The following is a 25,041-nucleotide window of genomic DNA, read 5'->3' on the forward strand; positions in this document are numbered from 1 at the left end:
AGCAAGCTTGTAATAGCAAGAAAAAATTTATGAAAGCATAATAAATTTGAAAGTCAATTTGATATAAATCAAACCAACCAGTTTATTCTTTTTTTTATTTATGATCAGATTTGACAACTGAAAGATTAAATTTCCATTTTTTTTTTTTCAATCTTTATCCATTAAAATATTAATTAAAAAAAAAATTTAGTTTAAAATTGCACGGCAAAAAAATTAATTTCAAAATAGTTATTTTACAAACCCTATAAAAAATATTGAAACTATTAAAATTTCTACTGAAAAATTTCCCTTTTTTTTTCGTATAATTTTTCAATCTTTTTCTATAAAATTAAATTGGAGCAATTTTGTGAATCTCTTGAATAATTTAAACGGACATATATTGACCATTCCAAAAAGAAAACTGTCTTGATTAAATAGTGTGTTTGTAAGGGCGTCTGACTGTACTATTACATTATAAAAAAAATACACAACTAAACTAGGTAAGCCCATTGCGCTGAAAACCCCCGAAGCAATTAATATAATACACACCCAGTTTCCTTGGCTGAGGCTTTCGTGTAGACATTGATGATGGGTTTTTTGAAATATTTATTTTGTTTACTACTTGTTCAGCACGAGACCTGAAAATGTTATTACTATTTCTTGAACTATTTCATTACCTCATATTTCCGTACTAATACATATTATTTATTGTATCTTGTATCTGTTTCTCTGTCTCTCTATTTATTATTACTATTACTATCACTAATTCTATTGCTGTTTAAATTTAATTGAATTAAATAATCTAATCTGTCACTTGTAACGAGCAATACAGACTCAACTTTACATTCTGTAGAATGTGAGGCTCTTTTGGATGTAATACTAAGTATATTATACCCGTTGATGTTGCCAAAGGATTATAAGTTTACTAATTATAATTATAATTATAATTATAATAATATTCAAAAAGTTCTACTTTGCTGAATTTAGTTAAATTTTGTTTTAAAATTTAACTGTATTTATTTATTTATTATTATTATTTTAACAGTAATAGTTTTCCTCTCTTTCTCTCACTATCTGACTCTATCACTCTATCGATCTTACTCTCTAACATGAACTTTTCCGGGGCCGCAATGCAGACTGTCGATGCGGCGTAGACATTGATCGGTTTTCATATAATATACAAACATATAAGGACTGTCGCGGACCATTTCTCGCTAATAAAACTAACAACAATAAAATAAAATAATTATTAATTACTAATTAAAAAAAAAAAAGAACATGTTACTGTTACATAAATAAATATCCGACGCGTAATTGAATTCACTTGTACCAAATAATTATTCACATGCAATAAAACAAATAAATAAGTCATAAATAGTCAGCATTGTGTCAGATGAGAGGAAAGATAAAAGCTAACACTACGGAAATTATCATTATTATGAGTCCAATTGTCAAGGTGCGGGTGTGCATTAATAATTCACACCCGCGGCACGACATCACGTGCAAAAATTATTATATACTCGGGAAATATGATAATATTAATCTATTTGCAATAGAAAATAATCTTTCTCTATTGGATTCTATTTCTATTTTAAAAAAATGAAAAAAAAAGTAGAAAAAAAATTATTTAATTATTGATCGATCTTTAATTATTTAACCAAACCAGGAAATAATAAAACATTATATAAATAGAGACTGCGTCAGGGAGACAAAGTTGATTATTCTTGGGTTTTATTTTTTAATCTATCCTTATTTTCCTGCACGCAATTTATAACGTATATACTACATTATATGTCATCAATAAATTAGTTATTGAAGGTTCATTTCGGCAGCACTTATGATCCCACCCAACTACTTGGAATAAAATTTTATTTTATGGATATTTTTCAAATGATTATTCAATTTCTTATTTTTATTTTATTTTATTATATCATTGACAGTAAAATTTTGTTCCGCGTATCGTGCGTGTGTGCCACAGTGACAATTGTTGTAGCTTGCAAATTATTTTATCTGCCTTTAGATGTAGATTTAAACATAAACATCTACATATATACATAATGGAGTAATTAAAAAATGTTTTATATTTTTTTTTTTTAACAGTGAATAATTAATGAGTGTAATTTATGAAAAATGTTTTTTTATTTATAGCAACATGATTTTATTTTTAATTATTTCAAGATAAAGTCGCAATGTTACATAACTTTTTTTATTTAATAAAAAAATAGAATTTTTTTAGTTAATTAATAGCTTTAATTTTTATAAAAATTTTGAACAATTTACCAATAAAAAAATTTTTTTGTTTACTTAAAAATTGAAAAAAAAAAAATTATTTTATAAATTTAATCAAAGCTTTATAATTAATAAAAATAATTAACATAAATTAAAAAAAATTTTTATTAATTACATATTTATTCTTCCTGTTGGATTAAAAAATTTTTTAATTACTCTGACAAACATAATATTGACACAAAGTAAAATTCTAAAGAATAAAAAAATCCTTATCACAAGTTCCCGCTATGTCAGTAGTCGCAATGAAAATAAAAGGGAGAGCTAATAAACCCAGACCCCACTAGTAACAAAAAATAGTTATCAATAAACGTGCCTGCACATATTAAAACAAAAATAAAAGAGTAAAGTCCCTGGGAGTATGTGATTTGATAAAACCTGTGAAACTGATAAGAAAGATGGAGTAAAGTTTGACTTGAAATCAAATGAAAGAAAAAAAACAAGATTTAGAGCAGCTTGTGTGTTATCGCTGGCCTCTGCCTCCTCGCCTCCTTATTAGAAAGCCCTTTCCCTATTTTTTCAGCTTCGAGTAATCCGAGCATTCAGATCGACCCTGGAAGACTTGGAGGAGCGTCGTTCTGTCCATAGTTTACACAGCTTACACAGTATGCGGAGCTCACGCAGTCACACTGGGCCCCGACCGCTCTCAGACTTCACGTACATTGACGATGACACGTCAAACTTTTTCGTAAACGCCAGTAAGGGTGGCATTGGTGGTATTAGTAGTGGTGGTGTCAGGCATCATTATCACAATAACGACCAGGATAACGACACGATCTCCAAGAGTGGCTCACGACTGCCGTCTATCAACAGCCCTGCCTCGCCGCTTCTACTCAATGTGCCGGGCTCTGGATCCTCCTACAACAGCCATCATCGGCATAACAACAATCGCGTATCACCCAACAATACCCTCGATCATCATAATAATCACTCGACAACTCTGAGCCCGAATCACGCGACGAGCAGGAGCTTTGACTCCGGCGCCCCTAATTCTCCCTCTTCTGGCTCTAGCGATCCAATCCTACCGCCAGAGCTCCCTAAAATGGTGCACGAGACTAGTATCTAATTCTTTTTCTAATTCCTTTCTTTCTTCTTACTATTATAATTATTGTTAATATAAGGCCTCTTTTAGATTTTCAAGTACACTGGCTTCAATTTTTCCTCGCTATTCATTTAAAATTTATTATTTATTTTAATTCGGTCAAATTTTAACTTTGAGTTTATATTTTGGTTATATATTGAAGACACGAAATAATTTACAAGAACTTTTTTGTAACAATTTTAATTACCTACAAAAAAAGGCCCTGATACATTTTTTTGTATCTATAATATTTTACCCAAATCATTGAAAGTTTATTATTGATTTGAATTTTTGTAAATGGTTAAAATTTAAACTTGAAATTTTGAATTTGAATTATATTATTGAAGATACAAAAATTTTGATAAAGATCTTTTTTGAAGGGAATTAAATTTTCTATAAAAAAAAGTCCTGATCAATTTTTTTGTATCTTAAAGATTAGAAAGGAGCAAAATTTTAACCTTATAAATTTATATTTTCGCTAAAATATTGAAGATACGAAATAATTAATAAGTGCCTTTTTTGCAGAGAGTTAAATTACCTACAAAAAAAGGTCCTGATACATTTTTCCGTGTTTATAATATTTTACCCAAATCATTAAAAGTTTATAATTAATTTGAATTTTTATAAATAGCTCAAATTTAAACTTAAAATTTTTATTCAGACTATACTATTGAAGATACAAAAATTTTGACAAAGATCTTTTTTAAAGGAAATTAAATTTTTTACAAAAAAAAGTCCTGATAAATTTTTTTGTATCTTGAAGATTAGAAACGGGTCAAATTTTAACCTTGTGAATTTATAATTTGATAATTTATATTTTCATAAGGAATTAAATTTCCTTTATAAAAGATACAATGCAATTTATTAGTCATAAATAAATTAAAATATTTGATAAATTAATCGAGTAAAAATTTTCACCAGCGTACCTTTTCAAAATTAAAAAAAAAAAAAAAAAGAAAGAAAAAAACAAATAAGGTCCAGTGTTATTTATTTTGTCGGCATATCCAAGATCCAGCACATCAGTGTCCGGTATTCTTCGCTTGCTAATTCCATAATAAATGTAAATCCTCCTCTTATATTCTTACTCTGTTTGTAATAGTAGCATACCGTTTATGTGTGTATTCTTCGTCTCCGACTGTCTTCTCTGTGAAAATGTCTAATCCTCAAACGAATGTTTAAATCCTGGTGTATTTTTCTGGTATGGGTTTATATTAGTGTAAATGGGTCTGTTCTTTCTACTCAGTGTCATTACCTCTTTGTTATCGCGTTTTTTCTCAACTCATCTATGTTCTGTACTTACGTGGTAAAAATAAGTCTGTCAACCTAACTATTTTAGTTGTGTATCATGTCGTCACTTTAACGTCTCTACTTCTATTCGTCATACTTGTTATAGTACTTGTCGTCAATCATCCTATCCTTATTTCCGACACCAACACTCACACCTAAACAGATGGCTTGCACGCTAAACTTTACACTCTCAACCTTACTTTTTTTTACACGAAACTAAATCGGGTTAAAGTAATTACTGTCTTACAAGTAACGAAAAAATATTAATAATTTAATTTTTTTTTTCCTTGTACATTTTTGGGACCAGCACAAACTCTTTTTGCAATACGTCGTACTTTGAGCAATAAAACAACAAAATATACTAAAGAAGTTTTTATTTTGGAATTTATAATAAATGTTGACTAATATAGAGTCTATATAATAACTACGACGTATCGAAAAAATGAGAATATTATGTCATTAAAAGTACTTAATTCAACCAACATATATTTATACAAGATAACATTACATTAAACTGGATCACTAACAAACTCATTATTTTAAAGACATTTTGGAACAGTACATTACAATTTTTTTTTTACTTATTAATAAGTTTACATTTAATAGAAAAATGCGCTTCGTAATTCAATAAATAACTTAATTATCAAAGTATGAAGTGCTTATTAAACATTTGAATTTATTTATAAACAATTAAATTTGAAAATTTACATTTATTGAAAAAAAAAAAGTCTAAATCTTGAACTATGTTCCCGTAATTACAATCGCGTATGTTTTTTTTTCATTTTAAGACTTCAAATTTCATATATTGCTAAAAAAAAAAAGAATTTTAGTTTTTTAAATATAAATATGAGCTATTGTCTCGTTTTTTTAGGAAAATTCTCGGTAAATTACAAATTCAATGTTTGAACTGAAAGGAAGTGTTTTTACAGTATTTTTCTTGATAAATGGTCACTTTTGCATTTAAAAAAATCATTTGATAATTATTATTGGCAATATTTTGAAAATTCCAAGTCTTTTTAATTGAAAAAAAAAAATAAGAAAATTGGAGGTGATACTGTACAAGATGTCCTTAGAAATAATAAAATTTTCTACCTCCGTAACCAAAACCACTTATTACTCGTTTGTTGTGAAGAAAAATTGCATGGCCTGTCCTAAAAATGGTGTAATTATTTTCTGTAATTAACAGTCGTGGGATGTGAATCCGTCACACATGAATGGGAAATTGGTGTGCCTGTTTAATAAATAATTATTTTATTTTACAACTAAAACCAACAATTAACATAAAAAATAACTTGAAATTTGAATTAACAAATTTTTTAAGTACCGATTTCGATACTAGGGGGCGATTACAACGTTACCGTTAGAAGTCGCGTTACATACACAGACCTCGTTATTAATTTTTACAGATAATATATATTAACTAATCACACAGAGTATATATATTAATATAAATTTCAAGTATAAATATATATAAATATATACAGTAAAAATATTCACAGAACATTAATAATTAACACTGTAAATATGTCTTTTAAATTTATTAACTATTGATTAATGATTAACTGATAAATATAGAGTTTAAATAATAATTTTAATAATGGTTTACTCTAGTAACAAATTTAATGTACTTATCACTATCACGATCTTTAAATATTAAATATTTTAAATGAAATAAGGTAAAAATGCCTGTCTAACAATACTCACAATTTAAATATTAATTACTCTACAATGTATGTCTATGTCTTTGTTTAAATATTTGTTTTTTTTTTCTTTTTCTTTTTCTTAAACAAACTGAGGGCGTCTGACCAACTGCTCGAAACGCGTCGCGGCTAAGGCTCATTTCCGTTAATTAAATTATTACTAGGTAACCACCGACCCCCACGCCATATTTGTTAATTTTAATTATAATAAAAAGCATCGATTTTTTAATCAATACTATAAACATTAATAATTTTTTATTACTAATTATTAAAAGTCAATAATGACAGAATAATTGTTTCATTTATAATTATTGTATAATTTTATTTTATTTTTTTAAATTAATTATTATTAAAAGTTTTAAATTAAGCAAGCAGTGTACTATAAATTGTGCATGCATTTTTTTATTTGTAAGAAACTAAAAAAAAATAATTACGCTACTTAGTAATGACTATTAACGTCTGGCGAAAGGCAAAAGTCTATAAAAATACAACGCGGACGACTTGAGTTCGATTCCCGATGGTGGTATATTTGAAATAACTTTGTGTAATTATTTTTTTTTTTTAGATATTTTATAATTTAAATTATATTTATTTTATATTTAATGTTTAATATATTAATAATTATTTTTATGATTTGAAAATATATATAAAAAAATATACTGTCATTAATAATTTGACTTTTAAGCGCCAGCATCTCGCGTTTCTTTAGCCTGGGAAGTTTTGAATTTTGAATCTGAAATTTTAAGGAACAAAAGTAGCAAGTAATAATAATAATAATAATTATAATAATAATAATAATAATAATAATAATAATAATAATAATGATAATGATAATAGTAGCAGAAATAGGTGAAGTAAATAAGGGCTAGCGGAAGCGCGATGATGCAGCGTGCCAAAACTTTTAAATCAGAAAAATCTAAAAGAAAAAAAAAGTAAAAAAAAAATACAAAAGTCAAAAAAATATATTTTCATTTTATTTGAAAAAATTCAGATATCTGCAATGCAGACTTTAATCTCATTCTCGATTTAAAATCAGTGGAGTATATAAATATATTATTTTATCTTACTAATTAATATTCAAATTTAAAAGATTTAATGTACTTATATTTTGAAATTGCTCGAGATAATAGCGGCACACTCGTGGATAAAAAAAAAAAAACTGACGAATCGAGAGTGAGATAGTTTAAGAAATGGGTGGGTTCGAATTAATTAAAAATACGAATAATGAATAATAGATACGTCAAATGAATTTGACATTTAAATTTAAATGGTTAATAAAATAAAAAATAAAATTAGTCGATAATGAAATATGTATAGTGTATGAAAAGATAAAAACAAATGAATCTTTTTATCTAACCGTTATTAATCCAAATATCTACTACTGCCACTGTTACGTTAATGTCCAAGAGTTAATAAACGAACAAAAATATTAATAATTAATGAAATATTATATTATTATTATTATTAATTAATACTTAATGTGAATACGTGGGAGTTGATTAATTATATAATTGAATAAATAAAATATATATGTTTAAAGATCGCGTCTCTTGGTAAAATATATAAATTTATTAATAAATAATAAATAAAATGTTAAAAAAAAAAAAAAAAAAAAAAAACGTTGAAATTCTATTACAAACAATAAATGAGATGTTACAATCAAAATCATAAAGACCATAAATAATACTTACTTATATGAATTAATTAACTAATTAAATGTATAATAAAAACAAATTTATTTACGTTTTTTTTTTTCTATTTGTAATAGAAGTAATTTTTTTTTTTTTTTTGTATATAGTTCTCATAAGTTGTTTGTTCATTTAAAATATTTGTTTTCTTTCTTTTTATTATTATTAATATATTCATTGAATCAATAACTCTGATTACATATTATTTATAATTATATTTATAATAAAATAATTAGTACGCGAAATAAGGGTTTTTATTTGATTAACACTTATATTTACTATTTAATTTTTTAGACGATAATCAATTGAGTTTACTGTAAAAAAATTATTTCGGTACTAAAAGGAATATAGTGCATCGAAAAATCTACGGAATTAAAAACACGGGTTAATATATTAATAACAACCATGCAATTTTAATTAGCGCACTAGGTTTTACTGTTTCTTTTAACGGTTTACGTTGCGTTTAATATTATAATTTTATCGGCGTACCAATTACCAGTTATTAAATGTTTTTCTTTGCTTTAATTAACCTGACTCTGACATGTATACAGTCCGGGCTGTTTTATGATACGACAGACGTTTTTTTATAGCATTTAAATTGTCTAGACATTTGAAGTAAAAATACTGCGTGTGATAATAAAAGTAATTTGATTTAATCGCGACCCCGGGGAGATGTTTAATTTTTTTTTATTCGTGGTATTTATAACTAAAACAAAAAAAAATTTATTTGTTATAATTTTTATAAAAGCACAATTTATATAATTGTCATTTAAAAAATTTACTTTAAATAATTTGCACGTAAAAAAGTATTTTTTTAATAAAAATTTTTAGTTTTTATGCTTTCTTTTTTATAATTTAAAAAAATTGTAAAAGATATTTAAAAATTAGAATGTTAAAAAAACAATAATTAAAAAAATTTAAATAATGATTAAAAAAATAGTAATATTGTACTTCAACATATAAGCAAGGTCGGCTGAGCTTTAAATAATCAGTCGCTTAGTTAAAATTGTAAACATCTAAAGCTCGATACTTCTGTTACGTCCGTTATTGAATATTAACGCGCGAAGTATCATTAATACATATATAAATTATAACTAAAATAATTAATCAATAGTTCATTAAATAACAGACCTCGACCGGATTTAAATAATCTGTATTATTATATACCATCTGCTTTATACAAAGCAACTTACCCAAAAAGACAAACCACAGATAAATCCCGCATTATTACTAATTATTAATAAAAAAATATATTTAATACGCCAAATAGTTTTATTTGTAAATACCACAACAGTATTCAATTTATATAAACATTTAATTCCACTTTCCAATAGCCGATTTCAGTTTATCTTTTAATGACTTCCCATTAATTAATTAATTAATTAATTTTTCTAAATACAATACAAAACAAGGAAACACTATCAATCACTCTTGATGACGAAATACATACATAAATAAATCTAAAAAAAATATATATATCTAAACTGTAACAATGTAACATATTGAAAAAAAAAAATACTCGGCCTCGGACTTAACTGGACCTTGAAGACCCATTGATCGGCGTAACCTGGATATTATTATTGTCTCATAGTTAATCCACGAGAAGCGCATTCGGCTCGCTGAAGACTATAACACAAGCCGCCTCCTCTTTTTTTATTATTATCTATATTATAATTATTATTATTGTTATTATTAATTTTTATTTTAATTTTATTTTTAGTTTTAATATAATTACTAAAATTATTATTATTACTACTTATAATTATCATTCTTATCACTTATTATTCCATAACTCAAATATTCTCTGATTATTTATTAACTAATATAATTTAAAATTCAATATCGTCATTAACATCGATCGCTTTGCGCCCTAAGTTCCCAACCAGACCTTGTTCACCCTCTGACATCTCCTCGCGATTTAACCCGCTAATACGCGACGCTAAGCGCAAAGATTAACAATTTAAAGAATATTAAATAATAATAAATTATAAGTTAAGATTAAAAATTAATAATTAACAATTATCGTTGCTCTTTGTACATTAATTTAATAAATACAATTACTATTTGCCTGCTCGCTCGCTTAACTCTTACGTGGACACTCCCTTCTCTTTACACTTAATTTAATCACCTAACATATGTCTATATAATATCATATTATTATTTTATTTTTGTAAGTTACTTTATTTTTATTTTTATTGTTATTAATATATATATATTTTTTTTTATTGATTTAAAAATAGCATATTCATTAATATTTAGGTTTTACAAAGGACAATTATGTATTTTCGGCTGTAAAAAATTTTATTGATATTTAAAAAATCTTTGTTAAAAATAAATTTCTAAATTGATTGGATTAATTTTTTTATTAGTTAACAAAATAATGAATTGTTTTCGGTGGATAAAAATTCAGTTTATAGTTATTGTTATAATTTTATTGGTATAATTTTTAGACGCGACTATTTGACGTTGACGCATCAGTTTTATCGTGCCAGACTGGACTTTTTTTTAACTACTTGCATCCAAAGTGAGTTTAGATGTCTGGAGTCTTCGAAGCGATACTCAATGCCAATAGAGATTCTATAAATTAAAACTCTTTATTTTCAAGTTAAAAAAAATTTTATTTTACATTAAAAAAATATTAATACCTAAAAGTAAAGAATATTATTTTTTTTAACTAACTTTAACTTTGTATATTTATTAATATCCAACATCTGTTTCAAATAAAAGCTAAATAATATTTGCTAATAAATAAATTAATCATTTTATCTTGATTTTAAATGTAAAGAAAAAATTTTTAACAATAATTAATAAATATTAATTACTATAATATCATTAAAAAAAATCAAATATTTAATGTAAAAAAATAATTTTAAAATTTTTTACTGCCAAAAATACATAATTCCTTTTTTCTGCATATTTATTATTGAACATATTAAAAAAAAACTTATAATTAAAACCCAAATTTTCATATTCTTCTTCAACTAACTAACAAAACTATTATCCGCAAGCTATAAACATAACTCTGCCCTATAAAAATTAGCTCAGGTAAATTCTTTACACAGGAGAGGATGCGTCTGATTCCAAAATTAATACTAATAATACTTTTCACTCCAATAAACATTAAATATCTTTATTTTTAATTTTCTTCCGTTTAAAACTACTTACAAACAACTAAACAACAAACTATGCTAGAAAACCATTACAATAACAACCATAGACTAAAAAAGGCATAAGTAGAAACTAATCTCCCTTATAGAACCTAATTACTAAATAAAGTATAATTGAATTGGATAAAATAATTAATAAAATAAATATTGAATAAAAAAAAAGTTAAAAAAAGTAGAGTAACGTGACTTCACTTGACTTGTAGCAGGTCCACTCTTATCTCACATATCTAGACCTATATCTATAAACCTATCTACATCTATATAATATATACTTAGATCTCTGTCACTTTGGTCATGCCACCCTGTTGTAACCATTATATTACCCTTTACTCTTGAAGGTGATAGGTGGCGAGTACCAGGAACGTTTGATACCGGTACCCTACAGCAAGAGCTCGACAGACCAAGCTGTAAGCGCTCCTCTCTTGCTCTCACTCTTTGCTCTATTCTCTTTTCTTCTTAACAATTACTACTTATATTATTTAAATATTCATTATTACTCTGCTCTTTTACTGACTGTTCAGTACTTTGCTTCTTTATTATAATTATTATTATTACTTTTTACTAATTAATTCATTTTACTGACACCCAGCTAAAGTTATTATTTATTGACCTGCTTTGTCAATATTTTTATTTACCCACCGTCGTAATTATAAATAACCATTATTATTCATTTTAATCACAATCGCTGTCTTCCAATTTTTTTAATTACTATTATTATTTTTATTAATTAAACTTTTGTGCTGTGTCTGCATTTAAAAACTGTCGTGTGCAACGGTTCCTGCTTTTGACTCAACTGTGTCTTGACTGTTTTTTTTTTTTTTTATTTTTTCATTAATATATCCACGGATTAATTATTGTAAATATTAAAAATATGAATTTTTATATCGCGAAGCTATAGTCTAGACACGGATGATTAAATTTTATTATTTGCAATAGTACAAAGACTCCCTTCTAAGAGTCTGTGTATTTAAATAAATAGATTACAATAGACAATCGCTGCTCGTTATAAATTTAGCGACTCGCTTACATTATTTTTTTAAGACCGCTGTCGATGCAATCGTTATTTATATTTAACGCTTAAATTTTCGTTATAAATATGAATATTAATTATTGAGGTTTTATAAAATACTGGCTTTGTTAAAGTTTATTTTTTTTGCTTTATCGACTGCTCACTTTAGAGTAATTAAAAAATTAAATACGATAAATTATTGCGAATATATTTTAAAATACCTTCTGGAATTTAATCTCTATGACGATAAATTACTTCGGTAATGAAACGATTAAAATTCCATTATAAAGTACGCTGGGTATTTTTTAATAAAATATACACAGTTAAAATGGGATAGTTATTGCTGTAATAAAGATTGTTTTTTAAGGGAAAATTCATGCTGGAATTTTATTAGTTTATCACTAAAATTAAAATTATGTGTTGACATTATTAACAATTTGGCGGTGGATGGAATATGAATAGCGTTATTAATAATTAGAAGAATAATTAAAGAAGAAAAATTTTTTTTTAGTACTCCGGAAAATTGTTCCGAAGTTTCGGAGAGTTATGGATTGATTGGTTCATTATTAATGAGGCTACAGATTAATTTTCAACAAATTTAACTTTAGATGTAAAACCTTGAAAAATTAATCTTTTTTTAGGACAAACTTTAATAATGTACATACTTTTGAGAAGTTTATACTTTAAAAGAATTAACTGTTATAAATTTATAAGTTAGAAACTAACTTTGGAAATTTTAATTTTTTCTTGTAATTAATGACGACAATTAACTATTTTTTTTTTTTTTTTTTTTTTTATAAAATTTTACATTTTATAATTTTTTACAAAAAAAAATTTAATTCATTATAAAGATAAAATAATTATGAATTTAATAATAAATTTTTTACATGAAGAAATTTAATTTTTTCATTACTTCGTCGATAAAAGCAAATATTTTTATTGGATAAATATAAATTTTCTATAAAAAATTTTAAAATCAATTTTATTAATAAAAAAAAATTTTTTCTTTTTATACTTAAACATTTAAAATATAAATTATAGTTAAATTTTAACAGTAAAATATTAGAATAATTCAACTATTTATAACGAAAATTGAAGAAATAATTAGCCGCTTAATTAACAACTAAAAAAATTTTTCATACAATTAATAAAATAACTAAATCGTGCCCTTTACCACAACATTAACTCTTATATACTTAATTTAGTTACATATCTAATAAATAATAATAATAATAATAATGATTATTGTTATTATTGTAAAAAAATCTAAAATACACTCTAGTGCTTGTTTGCATCAATGCTCCTAGATCCTAGACACACTGCCAATAAAACAAAAAGTAAAATTAACTAAACAAAAAAAAAACTAAACTAAATGATCAATAAAAATGTCTTTAGTGAACGCGATCGCATTCTCGCGTTCTGTGACAATTGATTAATATTTATGTTTATGCCAAGACAAAACTGACGACGACAGTGACTCAAAAATAGAGGCCTTGTGTGTGTATTTAATAATTGATTATTTGTTGCCCAATTGGTTTTAAATGAGCCCGTAAAACAAACAAAATAAAAAACAATGAAATAAAATAAATTTAAAAATGGAGATAAAACTCAACGTCAAAACTACTCAAGAATGGCAACCGTTCTTTGGCAACATTTCGACGTTTCTCCCATTTTATTCGAGTAATAACAATAATAAAAAAACTAAATAATAAAAGCTACAACTGGATGGTTGTTTTTTTGTTATTTTTATTACTTTTGAGTTGAATTGTTGTTGTTGTTGTTGCAACTATTGTAAATTCGTAATGTGGAAAAGTAATACCGCGCTGCGTGCATGATTTATTTTGTCCGCTGTAATCCTGCCAGCTGATCCGTGCCAAGTACTCTATGTACTTGTCTATATACTTACCCGCCTAACTGCCGAGTATATTTGCCGGAAAGCTTTTTCCAAGCCAACGGCCATGCAAGTGCACGTGTTACGCGTAAGTATATTCCAATACCATCATTTTTCGATGCTATTCTCTTATTGTTATCATTAATATTATTACTATTACTATTATTATTGTTATTACTATTACTGTTAATATTCATATTATTGTTATTATTATTATTATTAATATTGTTTCTATCAATTTTTTTATTTTCACTACTCGGTAACTAATTATTCACAGCATTGTTACCGATAATACTGATAAATAAATATTTCTGTGTTAATCGTCCGTAGAGATGCGAAATTTTTTTATTCAAAAATTATTTATTATATTTTATGAATTTATTCATTCAAATAAACTAGAAGTCTTCCGGATTTTTTTTTTGTAGAAAATATTTGTTTCAATAAAAATCAATACTGGAACTGAATAAATATTGAAATTCATTTTTTGTTTAAAAAAATAACTGTTATTTTTTTTTTTTCAATCACATAACGTTACATTGAAAAGTAAAACTCATATAATCGGTAAATATACTATTTTTTTTTTTTACTTTCTCACCATTGTAACTCAACTTTTTTCAATTGAAAAATAGAATTATCCATTCGGTTGAATTTAATAGTTTCATATCTTGGTTAATAAAAAAAATTTTATTTTATTTGATAAATTTATTATTTTAAAAATGAAAAAGTTCCGTTAATTGAAAAATGATAATGCGTTTTTAAAAAAATTTAATCTGTATAAAAAATTCAGATTTATTTATTTTTTACTTTTTTATTCTTTAACTCTAGTATGAAAAAAAAAAAAAAAAAAAAAAAAAATGAAACTTCTAGATCTAAAAAATCTTTAGTTTTTCACAAAAAAAAACTAAAATAATTAATTTTGCATCTCTATCATAAACTGTGTAACAAAATAAACATAAATGTTGTTAACGCTGGTTAATTTAGCGACGTTGAGTCGCGTTATGTCATTAATTATTATTATAACTAATTAATCACACATCCTCAAACAGAAACGAGGAGCCTCTGACAGTGCATGCCGCTATTAGCTAAAACAGAAAAAATTAACACTTATAATAAATAATATAAAACATATAAAATTAAGTAAACAAATAGTTACTTGCAATAAGCACTGCATCTTAATGTTAGTTATGTTACTGAAAAATTCCGACTGGTATGACTTTAAACCCAGTCGCAAATATTATACTTGTCGCTAAATATTAAATATCATACCGCTTTGATATCAGCACACATATCTTATTATTGCACTACTCGTTTTAAGTACAATCGTTATCAAAGCAGAGCTTTTTTTGTTCAATAAAAAAAAATGTATGAAAATGATAGCGAGCACACGGGATACGGGTGAGATATTCCATCAAATAGATTTATAAAGTTATCTAAAGCCTTTACTGATATTAATATTAAGCTTAAAACTTTTAAAGTATTATTTTATTATTATATATAATTTAATTTTAAAAATTCTTGCATGATTTGAATAAAAACGCTTGTACTTGCCTAAAAACCAGCTAGATGAATTTCAAAAATAGTATAATTGTTTTAATTTATCAAATAACAAATAACAATAAAATATTGTTGGTTTGAAAATAAATCAACGCATTGTGCATGAAATATCAAATTCAATACCTTTTTTCAGCTGCATCGTGTACGTACGCTATTTATTATTATTTTTCAAATAAAAACGTCATATGAGTTTTTATAAACAAATGGTACGTACACTGCATGACTAATGCATGGTTGCGCATTGACTATTACCTCAAAAAAATTAAAACCTGCCTTGTTCCTTTAAATCCGATAGACTAAAAAGAAAAAAAAAAAAAACTGTTTTAAAATTAAATTTGAAGAAATTTTGAAAATTAAAAAAAAAACTTACCATCAATGTAAGAAGAGAGTCTAATTGTTTTGTTGTTTACAGATCCGCGTAGTGAACGCATTTCGGCAGGGCCTAGACTCGCGATACGGCGAGCACAGTGGATTGACCCTTGCGGAGGTACTGCGGAAGCAATCATCGCTGAGTAAGCGGCACTCACAGACGAGCAGCATCGATTATGCCGACAACTTGCCAGATGAATTGACAATACCAGAGATTGATGTCGAGCGGTTATCTAGTCACAGTCATACTGAGACTGCGGTTTAAATAATTTAAAAGAAAATTAATAATTAATAAAAAAAGAAAAACTTTAACTAATAAATATTATTAAACTAAACTAATGATAACCGTTTAAAATTAAGGACATCAGACATCAGTCATGCAGCCATCATTTATCAACAGGTCATGGTAGTCATCAACGATCATCTCCATTATTGCATTGATCTCATCAGATTACCGTGATTTAAGTTTGTGTGACAGTGCTGATAAACTTTTAGGTCACAGTGTAATACTTTATTATTATATTATATTATTATTGTTATTATTAATTAATAATAATAATTAATATAATAAAATATAATACCGATAAATAAATACTTAAACACGGGACTACTCGTTGAGTGCGCGCAATCACAGACGATGAAGCTAATTATTCATTTTTATTTATTTATAGTGCGGTCCATTAACTAAATACTCTTCTCTTTCTTATTATTATTATTAATTATCATTATTATTATTGTTATTATTATTATTATTATTATTATTATTATTATTATTATTATTATTATTATTATTATTATTATTATTATTATTATTATTATTATTGTAATAGAAGTGTAATAGGCAAGTACTGCCAGAGGGAAGAGAAAGAGACCAACGGAGACACTCTTGCACTTTTATGATACTAAAATAAGTCTGACAATTAATGAAGATATGTATGTAAATATTTCTTAAAATTCTTTACATACATTTCTTCAATTTCATTTATTAATTAATATTAATGTGAAGAATACATTAATTTTTTTTTAATTATAAATAAATAAAAGAAGTTTTGAAATTTCATTTATTTATTTTATAATTATAAAAAAAAGATTCAATCATTAATATTATTATTTAAAAAATTTTTAAATTGTCTTTTATTTTTAGTATCAAGCACTTTTTAGTGTTAAAATTTTTAATTTGTTTGAAAAATTATTTTATACATGAATAAATAACCTAAATTAAATGAAACCGAAATCGCTAATGGGTGGATCGCACTAAGCTAGATTACCGAACGCACCACTGCCTTCCCGTTTATGTTATTTACACGATTTATTTATAATGAAATATATTTTATTATTATTATTACTGTAATTATTTATTTAAAACAAACTTTTTGTATCTCGCCGTCGATTTCACCGTTATTCATGCACACTTTAGTACAAACATTATTATCATAACTATTATTATTATTGTTATTATTATTATAATTATTATTATTATTATTACTACAAGCTTTATTATTGTTAAAAAAAAAGTCTCTCAAGTCTCTTTCTCTCTCACTCTCGCATTAATTATAAATAATTTGGCTGTTTGTTTAATTAAAAGTAAATAATTAAAAACAAATCTACCTGCCTATCCGTCGCGCGATCGAAAGCTACAGCGTTGTGTGACTTTAAATATTATTATTAAATATGTTAAATAAATATCTAGTCATTTAGTTAATTATATATCGTTGTACTTCCGCGAATAATTCTGCACAGGGGGTGCCTTACCGCAACAAAAAAAACGCAGATAAAAAATTGTAATAAATATTATTAAATAAATGGGTACTTGTAAATCGAGGTGCCGACTAGAAGAATAAATAAATAATAAAACCACCGTAAAATGTTGATTAACGAATGAACATAAATTATAATTACAATTATAAATAATAAAAATAATAATAATAATAAATAGTGAGAATAAATTTCAATATAAGTGGGAAAAAAAAATAAAAAGAAAAATACAACACTTTGTCACTAAATGTTTGCTCGTTAATAATATTTACATAATTTTTAATTAAACAAATAAATAAAATAATACGGTGGAAAAAATTGTTTACAAGTATCCGCCGGCGGATCGCCATTGATTATTACGCTTAGGATATAATCCACATGTACAAGTCCAAGCGCCACGGCGACGAAAAAAAAAAATATAAATTTATTATTATAAATTATAAATTATTAATTAACAAGTATGATTGGTCATTTAAGTGTTAATCATTTATCGTAAGGTTAAATAACAATATTACTATGAGTATTTAGAGTTTAATTATAATTATTGAAATTAAATGTTTAAATAAATAAAAAATAAACATAATAAATTGACACTACACAAATTTAAAATTACCACAGTAATAAATAAAAAAAACATGTGGGATAAATTACTTGGGAATATTCCGGACGGCAAAAGGTACTGGCTACCAAGAGTGTAATGTAGATAAAATAATAAACAATTTATTAATTTAATAAATAATTCAATGATTAATGCTGTGCTAAGCACGCAGTTGCGGCGAGGGTGCGAGGAAGAAATATAGCTCTTAAAAAATAAATCTGACTATTATTATTGATTGTTTAAAATATTGTCAGGCTGCAAGTTAGGCACTATTGTTATTATTATAAATTATTATTATCATCATTACTATGATTATTATTATTATTATTATTATTATTAAGTAATATTATAAATTTTAATCCTAAATATATATTTTTAATTAAAAAATTTTTAGTAAACGTCACGTCCTCGTTGCGCCTCGCCTCTTGTTATACGACTTAAGTCGATTTAGTTTCCCGAGGCTCTTTAAAGAAATATAATAATTAAAAGAAAAGAATTAATTACTTAATTAATAACTTAGAGATTTTAACTTTTAACGATGGCCATTTTATGTAGAAATTTCGGGGGAATAAATTGTTAGAGTAGTGAAGGGAAATAAAGAAAAAAAAAAACCAATAACTAAGTAATTAAATAAATAATGTGCGATGCTTTTAAACCTCAAAAACAAAGAGGAAGTACCTACTTAATTAAACTGCCGGAAAAAAATCTATGTATGCGTTTTATTAATAATTTACTTATTAAAAAGCGTTACATACTTAAATAAATAATGGGTACTTTAGATGTAACGAATGTAATGAATACCATTGGTCTCGTTCGAATCGATATTATATTAAAAATAAAAATTAAATAAAAAAATAAAAAAAAAAACAAAGTTATTGTAATGATAAATTATTAAAATTAATAAAATAATAAAATAATGATAATTAGTTTAATGCAAGTGGGTGTCTGTGTTGAGAATGTCGGAGTGATTAGCAACTGCAATGGATGACAGGAAAAGAATTGCATTGGACTTGCGAAAAAAAGATTATTGAATTAATACTTATTGAATAAAATATTAATTATTAATAATGAATTATTAATTATTAATTATAAATAAATGAAAAAAAATAAAAGTGTTAACGCGAAATCAACGAAAATACGGATCGATCAATGATAAACGGATCGACAGATCGAGCTTCGTCCCTTTAAAAACAAAGCTAATTATTATTATTTAAAAGCAACTTGCCCTGAATTCAGGCTGACGTTAACAATAAAAATAAAAATAAATAAAAGTAATGGAAATAACACTATTTTATTTTATCGTCAGGCCAGGCGTCAGACGTAGACCGTTATTTTAATAATAACGTCGTGTATAGTTTAATAATATCAATTGAATAAATAATAATAATGATAATGCCGATGTAATGTAACGAATTATTTCATAAATCGGCATTACAGATTATCTTTTACGTGTCCTAAAATTTTTCAAGCTCCTCCTGCTTGTTATTATTAAACCTAAAATAAATAAATATTTGTTGTTAATAGCTCACGCGTTTAATGAAATTACACAATTGATGTCTTGTATTGGCTTTTATTTGTTTTATATTCGGATGTTATTAACAAGTACTTGCGAGAAGCCGTGTTTTAGCTCCATCTATAATCTAAATCTAAAACCTTACTTTTCAATTTTGTACATCATCTTTATAACATTATTATTGTCGTTATTACTATAATTATTATTATGATTGCTTTGATTATAAAAATGTAAATTAAGTAATTATAATAGTCTTATTAATGGATGTTAAAATTGACACCATATTTGACTTCTTGACTACTCTCCATAACTATCTTTAAATAATTAAAAAAAGTATAAGTAAATAAAATAAATAAATTAATTTTAAATACTGGGATTTAACTTATATTATTAACAAATAGCCTCGTACTTAATTAATAAGTCGGGGCGCTAATGTACGATTAGTCGAGCGAACGAACTTGTCAAAAGCCCAATTATAATAATTCGTTAATTAAGATTTAAAAATATATTTATATACATTTTATTGTTATCCAATTACTTAAATAATTATTTTATTTTGTATAAACAGATTTTTATTTTTAGAATTAAAAATAATTTAATTGTTATTTTTAAATCAAGACGAATCTTTGAAAGTTTTCTTCTTAATTGATTAAAATAATTGAAGAATCTCTGAGATTTTAAATTCACAATTAAATTGTGGGGTATTTTTTAGCACAGGGAATTGAATAAAAAAAATTTTTTTTTTTTAATTATTTATATATTAAATAATCGTTTTACCAATTTGGAATGGAGTTGAAGTATATAAAAATAATTGTAACGTTACAATGAAGATTGCGGTTAAAATAAGACAAATATATAAATAATGTCTAAGGCTAAATTGTTAACACTGTACTTGAACCATTAATTAATTATATTGTTACCATTACTATTAATTATTATTATTATTACTATTTAAATAAATAAAAAATGAAGACGCTAATTGCCTCATTAAATTATTTACTATTAATAATTAATAATATATGTATAAGTAAATAAATTAATTTAAGAAAAATTTTACAGGTCCCGACTTAAATAAACAAACAAATTAATTTGTTCGTTCGCTCGCTCTTACGTTGGCCATCGCCGTGATTGAATCTCAAAGTAAATAATAAAAAAAATTATGTTTCGGTTGGGACCAAAAGTTATTATTATTTAAACTTTTTTTCGCAACTCTTCGGCAACAATCTTCGATCCATCGTCCATCTAATAAATAAATTATCGTCTTCACACTAAAAATTAAATCTAATACTAAAAAAAAAAAAAAAAAATACATTGTCATACTCCTTAGTAATAATTCATGATAGTCAAGAAAAGTTTATTAATAATGAATAAAAAAAAATAAATAATGAGTGTGTTAATAGTGAATCGCCGAACACCCGACAATGGACATAATGCTTCCATCGTTGAAAAATCAATTAAATGTAATTTTAAGTTGGTTGATTGTTTTGTTAATTATTGTCATACTTAATTACATAAAATAATAAAATAAAATAAGTATCAATCATATGTAAATAATAATCATGACGCACTGCATTAACGATCCGAGATTCGAGTGTGCGCATGCTTATATAATTATAACATTAATATAATTATTAATTGTAGAAAAAAAGTAAAAGAAGATAAGAAGAAGATAAATAAAATAATTATTTCGCTTAACTTGTACATGTAAATAATATTTATCGCTATTTATACAATTAAACTGCACTTAATTTTATTTCAAATATAACAAACGTTACAAAATCGTGTATTTTAAATTTTAGTTTCGCCTGTTATTAATATTTTACATAATAGTATCTCCAAGGGTTAAAACTGTCTCTCGTAACTTGTTAAAATAAATATGAATTTTAAATAAATAAATAAAAAAATAATACATCCATTTAAAAATTTTCTCATCTCAATACTTCTCAATATTGATGCAACACAATTTGTACGTAATTATCTCGATTAAGAGCTTTATATATATTATGATGTATTTATTGTATGATATATAGTAATTTATTGAATTGTTGTTGTTATTATTATTGTTATCATCATTATTATTATTATTATTATTATTATTATTCAATTTTTGACTGGCTGATTTCTCGTGTAAAACGGTACTTAATTAATTAATCATAGTCATTACTAATAATAATAAAGATAATAATAATAATAATAGTAACAATAATAATAATAATAATAATAATAATAATAATAATAATAATAATAATAATAATGATAATGATAAATATTGTCATGAAAAATATTACTTATGTACGTCAATGCAAAACTTCGTTATAATCAGAGTAAAATGATATTTTTCTGTCGTTACTGTTATTAATGAGTGTATAATAGCGGTTTAAAATAATTAGCATTAAAAATAATAATTATAATTATAATAATGATTAAATAATTGCAATTAACGATGAAATTGGTGATTTAATAGAATGTTATTTTAAATTGAGTGAAAAAAAAAAAAAAAAAAAAATAATTTGACTAAAGAAGAAAACAAAAATGATTGAATTAAAAAAAAAAAAAATTTTCCAGGCAGAAGTTAACAATAGGTATGACTATTATTTTGTAATTACTGCACAAGTTTTAACGCACGAGATATTTGAGCTGGTTATTATAAATTTTAATTGTTTGTTAAATTGATAAATTTGAACTAATGCATTTAAATGCACGGGTTTATTTTATTGGAAAAAATGTCTCGGTTATTTTAAAATATTTAGAGCATTAAATAAAATCACCAGTTGCTATTTTCCAAGTAGTAAAGCTTGGATTAGACAGTATCCATATGTATACATATATAAATAAATAAATAATGATATTGATAAATATTAAATATGGATGTAATTGTAATGTTACGAAGGGATTTAGCGTCGTTGTCAACCCGCGAGGATACAATTTTTCACGTTTGTATAATGATAAGCTTTTGAAATTTATGTTAATTAGCTGAAAATAACAATATGCAAATCTTAGCAGTGAAAAAAAAAAAAAAAAAAGTATAAAATATTACTTTGTAAAAGATTATTAAGTCGCATTCGACGGTGCCGTGGGCTCGGTCTTGCCTACGTTGTACATAAAGCACTGCCCCACTTATTACCTGATAAACAAAATATATAAAATATATTAATTAACTCGGCCGATCCTTGACGGTCGTATTTACCAATTTTTTAAAAATATTTTCAAATGAACAAAAATAAATACTCACTTGTTTAAATTAATTGAAAATAAAAACTTAATTATTCATGTTCAATAAATCATTTTCATTATTTAAAATTAATATTATATAATTAATTATTATTAAATCGATCGTTTCGGATCGGTTAGAGTTTCATCCGATAGCTTTCAATCATTCTGAAAAACTCTCTAGTGTTTCCAACAGTTGACTTGATTTTAAAGAAAAAAAAAAATCTAAAATTAAAAATCGATAATTATATTAAAGAATAATTATAATTATAAATGTAATAATAAATGAAAAAAAATAGAAAAAAAAAAAAAACATTGTTATTCATTGCAAGAGGACGATTCCTCGATTGGCATGGCAGGTGTAACCCAACTTCCGTGCTCTGCGAAAAATCCTCGTCGGGTATGTTATTAATTAACAATTCTTATTACCGTTGGTGTTTACTGTGAATCCGACGTTATATAATAATTTGTTAATGACGAACCGTTGAACTCTAAAGCCTTACTTTGTTTTGTATTCAAAGGTACTTGCGAGAACAGCGCTCTAAGCTCCATCTATTGACAAAAAAAAAAGTAATCTCAACTTTTGTACATCATTTCTTCTTTTGTGCTCATCACTTAATTAATTAATACTACTCATTGTCGCCATTTATTGCAAATGCATCGTTGTTATCATTGAAATAATTAATAGCCATCTAAGTAACACCGGCACACAAAAAAAAAAAAGTTGTCTGTACTTGGGACGCGCCACATATATTCCCATGTAATTTGACCCGCTGAACCCGAATTTGAGGTCCGTTTGGCCCCTACACCCTAGGATTTTGAGAAAACTGTAAAAAACCGAAAAAAAACGGGAAAATTGGGGGTTTTGGTGATTGAAAAATTTTTTTAGATTCTAACTATGCATGATTTTCATGTATTTCGATCTGCTTTATACTTATCTGAAGTGTACTCAGACCAGCAGCCATTAAAAGTCTAAGTAACTCCCGAAAAACCCATGAAAATTGCGAAAAAAACAAAAATTCCCAATATTGTGATAAAAATGTATTGAGCTAAATATATGATGATTTTCATGTAGGTTTATCGACGACATATAAATCTCCAACTTTTATAACTCAGACGTCTCGAAAACATCAAACAAATGTGCAAAAACCCCGAAAATTGGAAAAAATCAAATGTAATATAATAAAAATCGAGTTATTATTCAAAATAAATAAAAAAAAATCATATCATTCGATCTGTGGTGCATAAAAAAAAGTATTTCGTCCTAAGACTTAAAAAATTAATTTTTCGGAAAATATCATCAAAACCCTTTGGATTTGAATTTTAATTCGTTCTCCGCTTATATCTCACCCTTTTATCTTCAAACGTCCTGCATAAAGGGTTTCTCTTTCGTTTCCTCTCTTCTTCGGGTAAATCTCTCTTCAGAGTCCAACAATGATCTGCCATCATATTTACATCCCACGTTCACTTGATATCGTTTTCCATCACACTAATGTCTTGATGGAATCTCTCACCTGCTCTTCACTAAAATCACCAAGATTTTCAGGAAAGTGTGAAAGATGAGAATGTAAATAGTGCAATTTTGTATTCATTAAGCAACCTAAAGTATTATAGTTGTATAACAACTCGTCAACTAAAGTTGCGTAGTTATCACTTTTCGTATTCCCTAAAAATTGCTGTGATACTTCCTCAAAACCTTCACAAGCTGCTCTCTAAATCTCGTTCATCTCATCTACAAGATTAGCATCCTGGAATAGAGTCCGAATTTGGGGTCCATCAAAATTCCTTCTTTTAATTTAGCGTCACTTATAGCTGGAAATTTTTCGCCCAAGTACTTAAAACAGTTTCCATCTTTATCCAGAGCTTTGACAAATTGCTTCATAAGGCCAAGCTTGATATGAAGTGGGGGCAGCAAGTACTTGGAAGGATCAATTAGAGATTGTCGCGTAACATT

The 25,041-nt window shown here is 25.5% G+C and overlaps 1 protein-coding gene and 2 long non-coding RNA genes across 21 annotated transcripts in view; 2 read left to right on the forward strand and 1 right to left on the reverse strand.

The window, feature by feature from the left end:
• The window catches only part of LOC123260019 (plasma membrane calcium-transporting ATPase 2), a 95,591-nt gene extending 79,304 nt beyond the window's left edge, over window positions 1-16,287 (forward strand). For 12 of the 19 annotated variants that reach the window (XM_044720928.1, XM_044720926.1, XM_044720927.1 and 9 more), the window contains one exon: window positions 2,789-3,481. In XM_044720928.1, coding sequence (XP_044576863.1) covers window positions 2,789-3,331 — 543 coding nt within the window. In that variant the 3' untranslated portion in view covers window positions 3,332-3,481. Of the gene's footprint in view, window positions 1-2,788; window positions 3,482-11,526; window positions 11,596-16,054 lie in introns of those variants that run through there. The other 7 variants (XM_044720936.1, XM_044720937.1, XM_044720938.1 and 4 more) reach the window with 5 other exon arrangements.
• LOC123260026 lies at window positions 4,243-7,769 on the forward strand. Its single transcript, XR_006508370.1, has 2 exons — window positions 4,243-7,094; window positions 7,177-7,769. It is a non-coding gene; the product is annotated as an uncharacterized LOC123260026 (long non-coding RNA).
• On the reverse strand, window positions 15,435-16,095 carry LOC123260027. The gene is made up of 2 exons (XR_006508371.1): window positions 16,013-16,095; window positions 15,435-15,938 (listed from the first exon to the last, which is right to left on the reverse strand). It is a non-coding gene; the product is annotated as an uncharacterized LOC123260027 (long non-coding RNA).
• Window positions 16,288-25,041: the final 8,754 nt, after the last annotated feature.

The sequence above is a fragment of the Cotesia glomerata genome, linkage group LG2, assembly GCF_020080835.1.
Source record: "Cotesia glomerata isolate CgM1 linkage group LG2, MPM_Cglom_v2.3, whole genome shotgun sequence".
In the NCBI taxonomy this organism is placed as follows: domain Eukaryota; kingdom Metazoa; phylum Arthropoda; class Insecta; order Hymenoptera; family Braconidae; genus Cotesia; species Cotesia glomerata.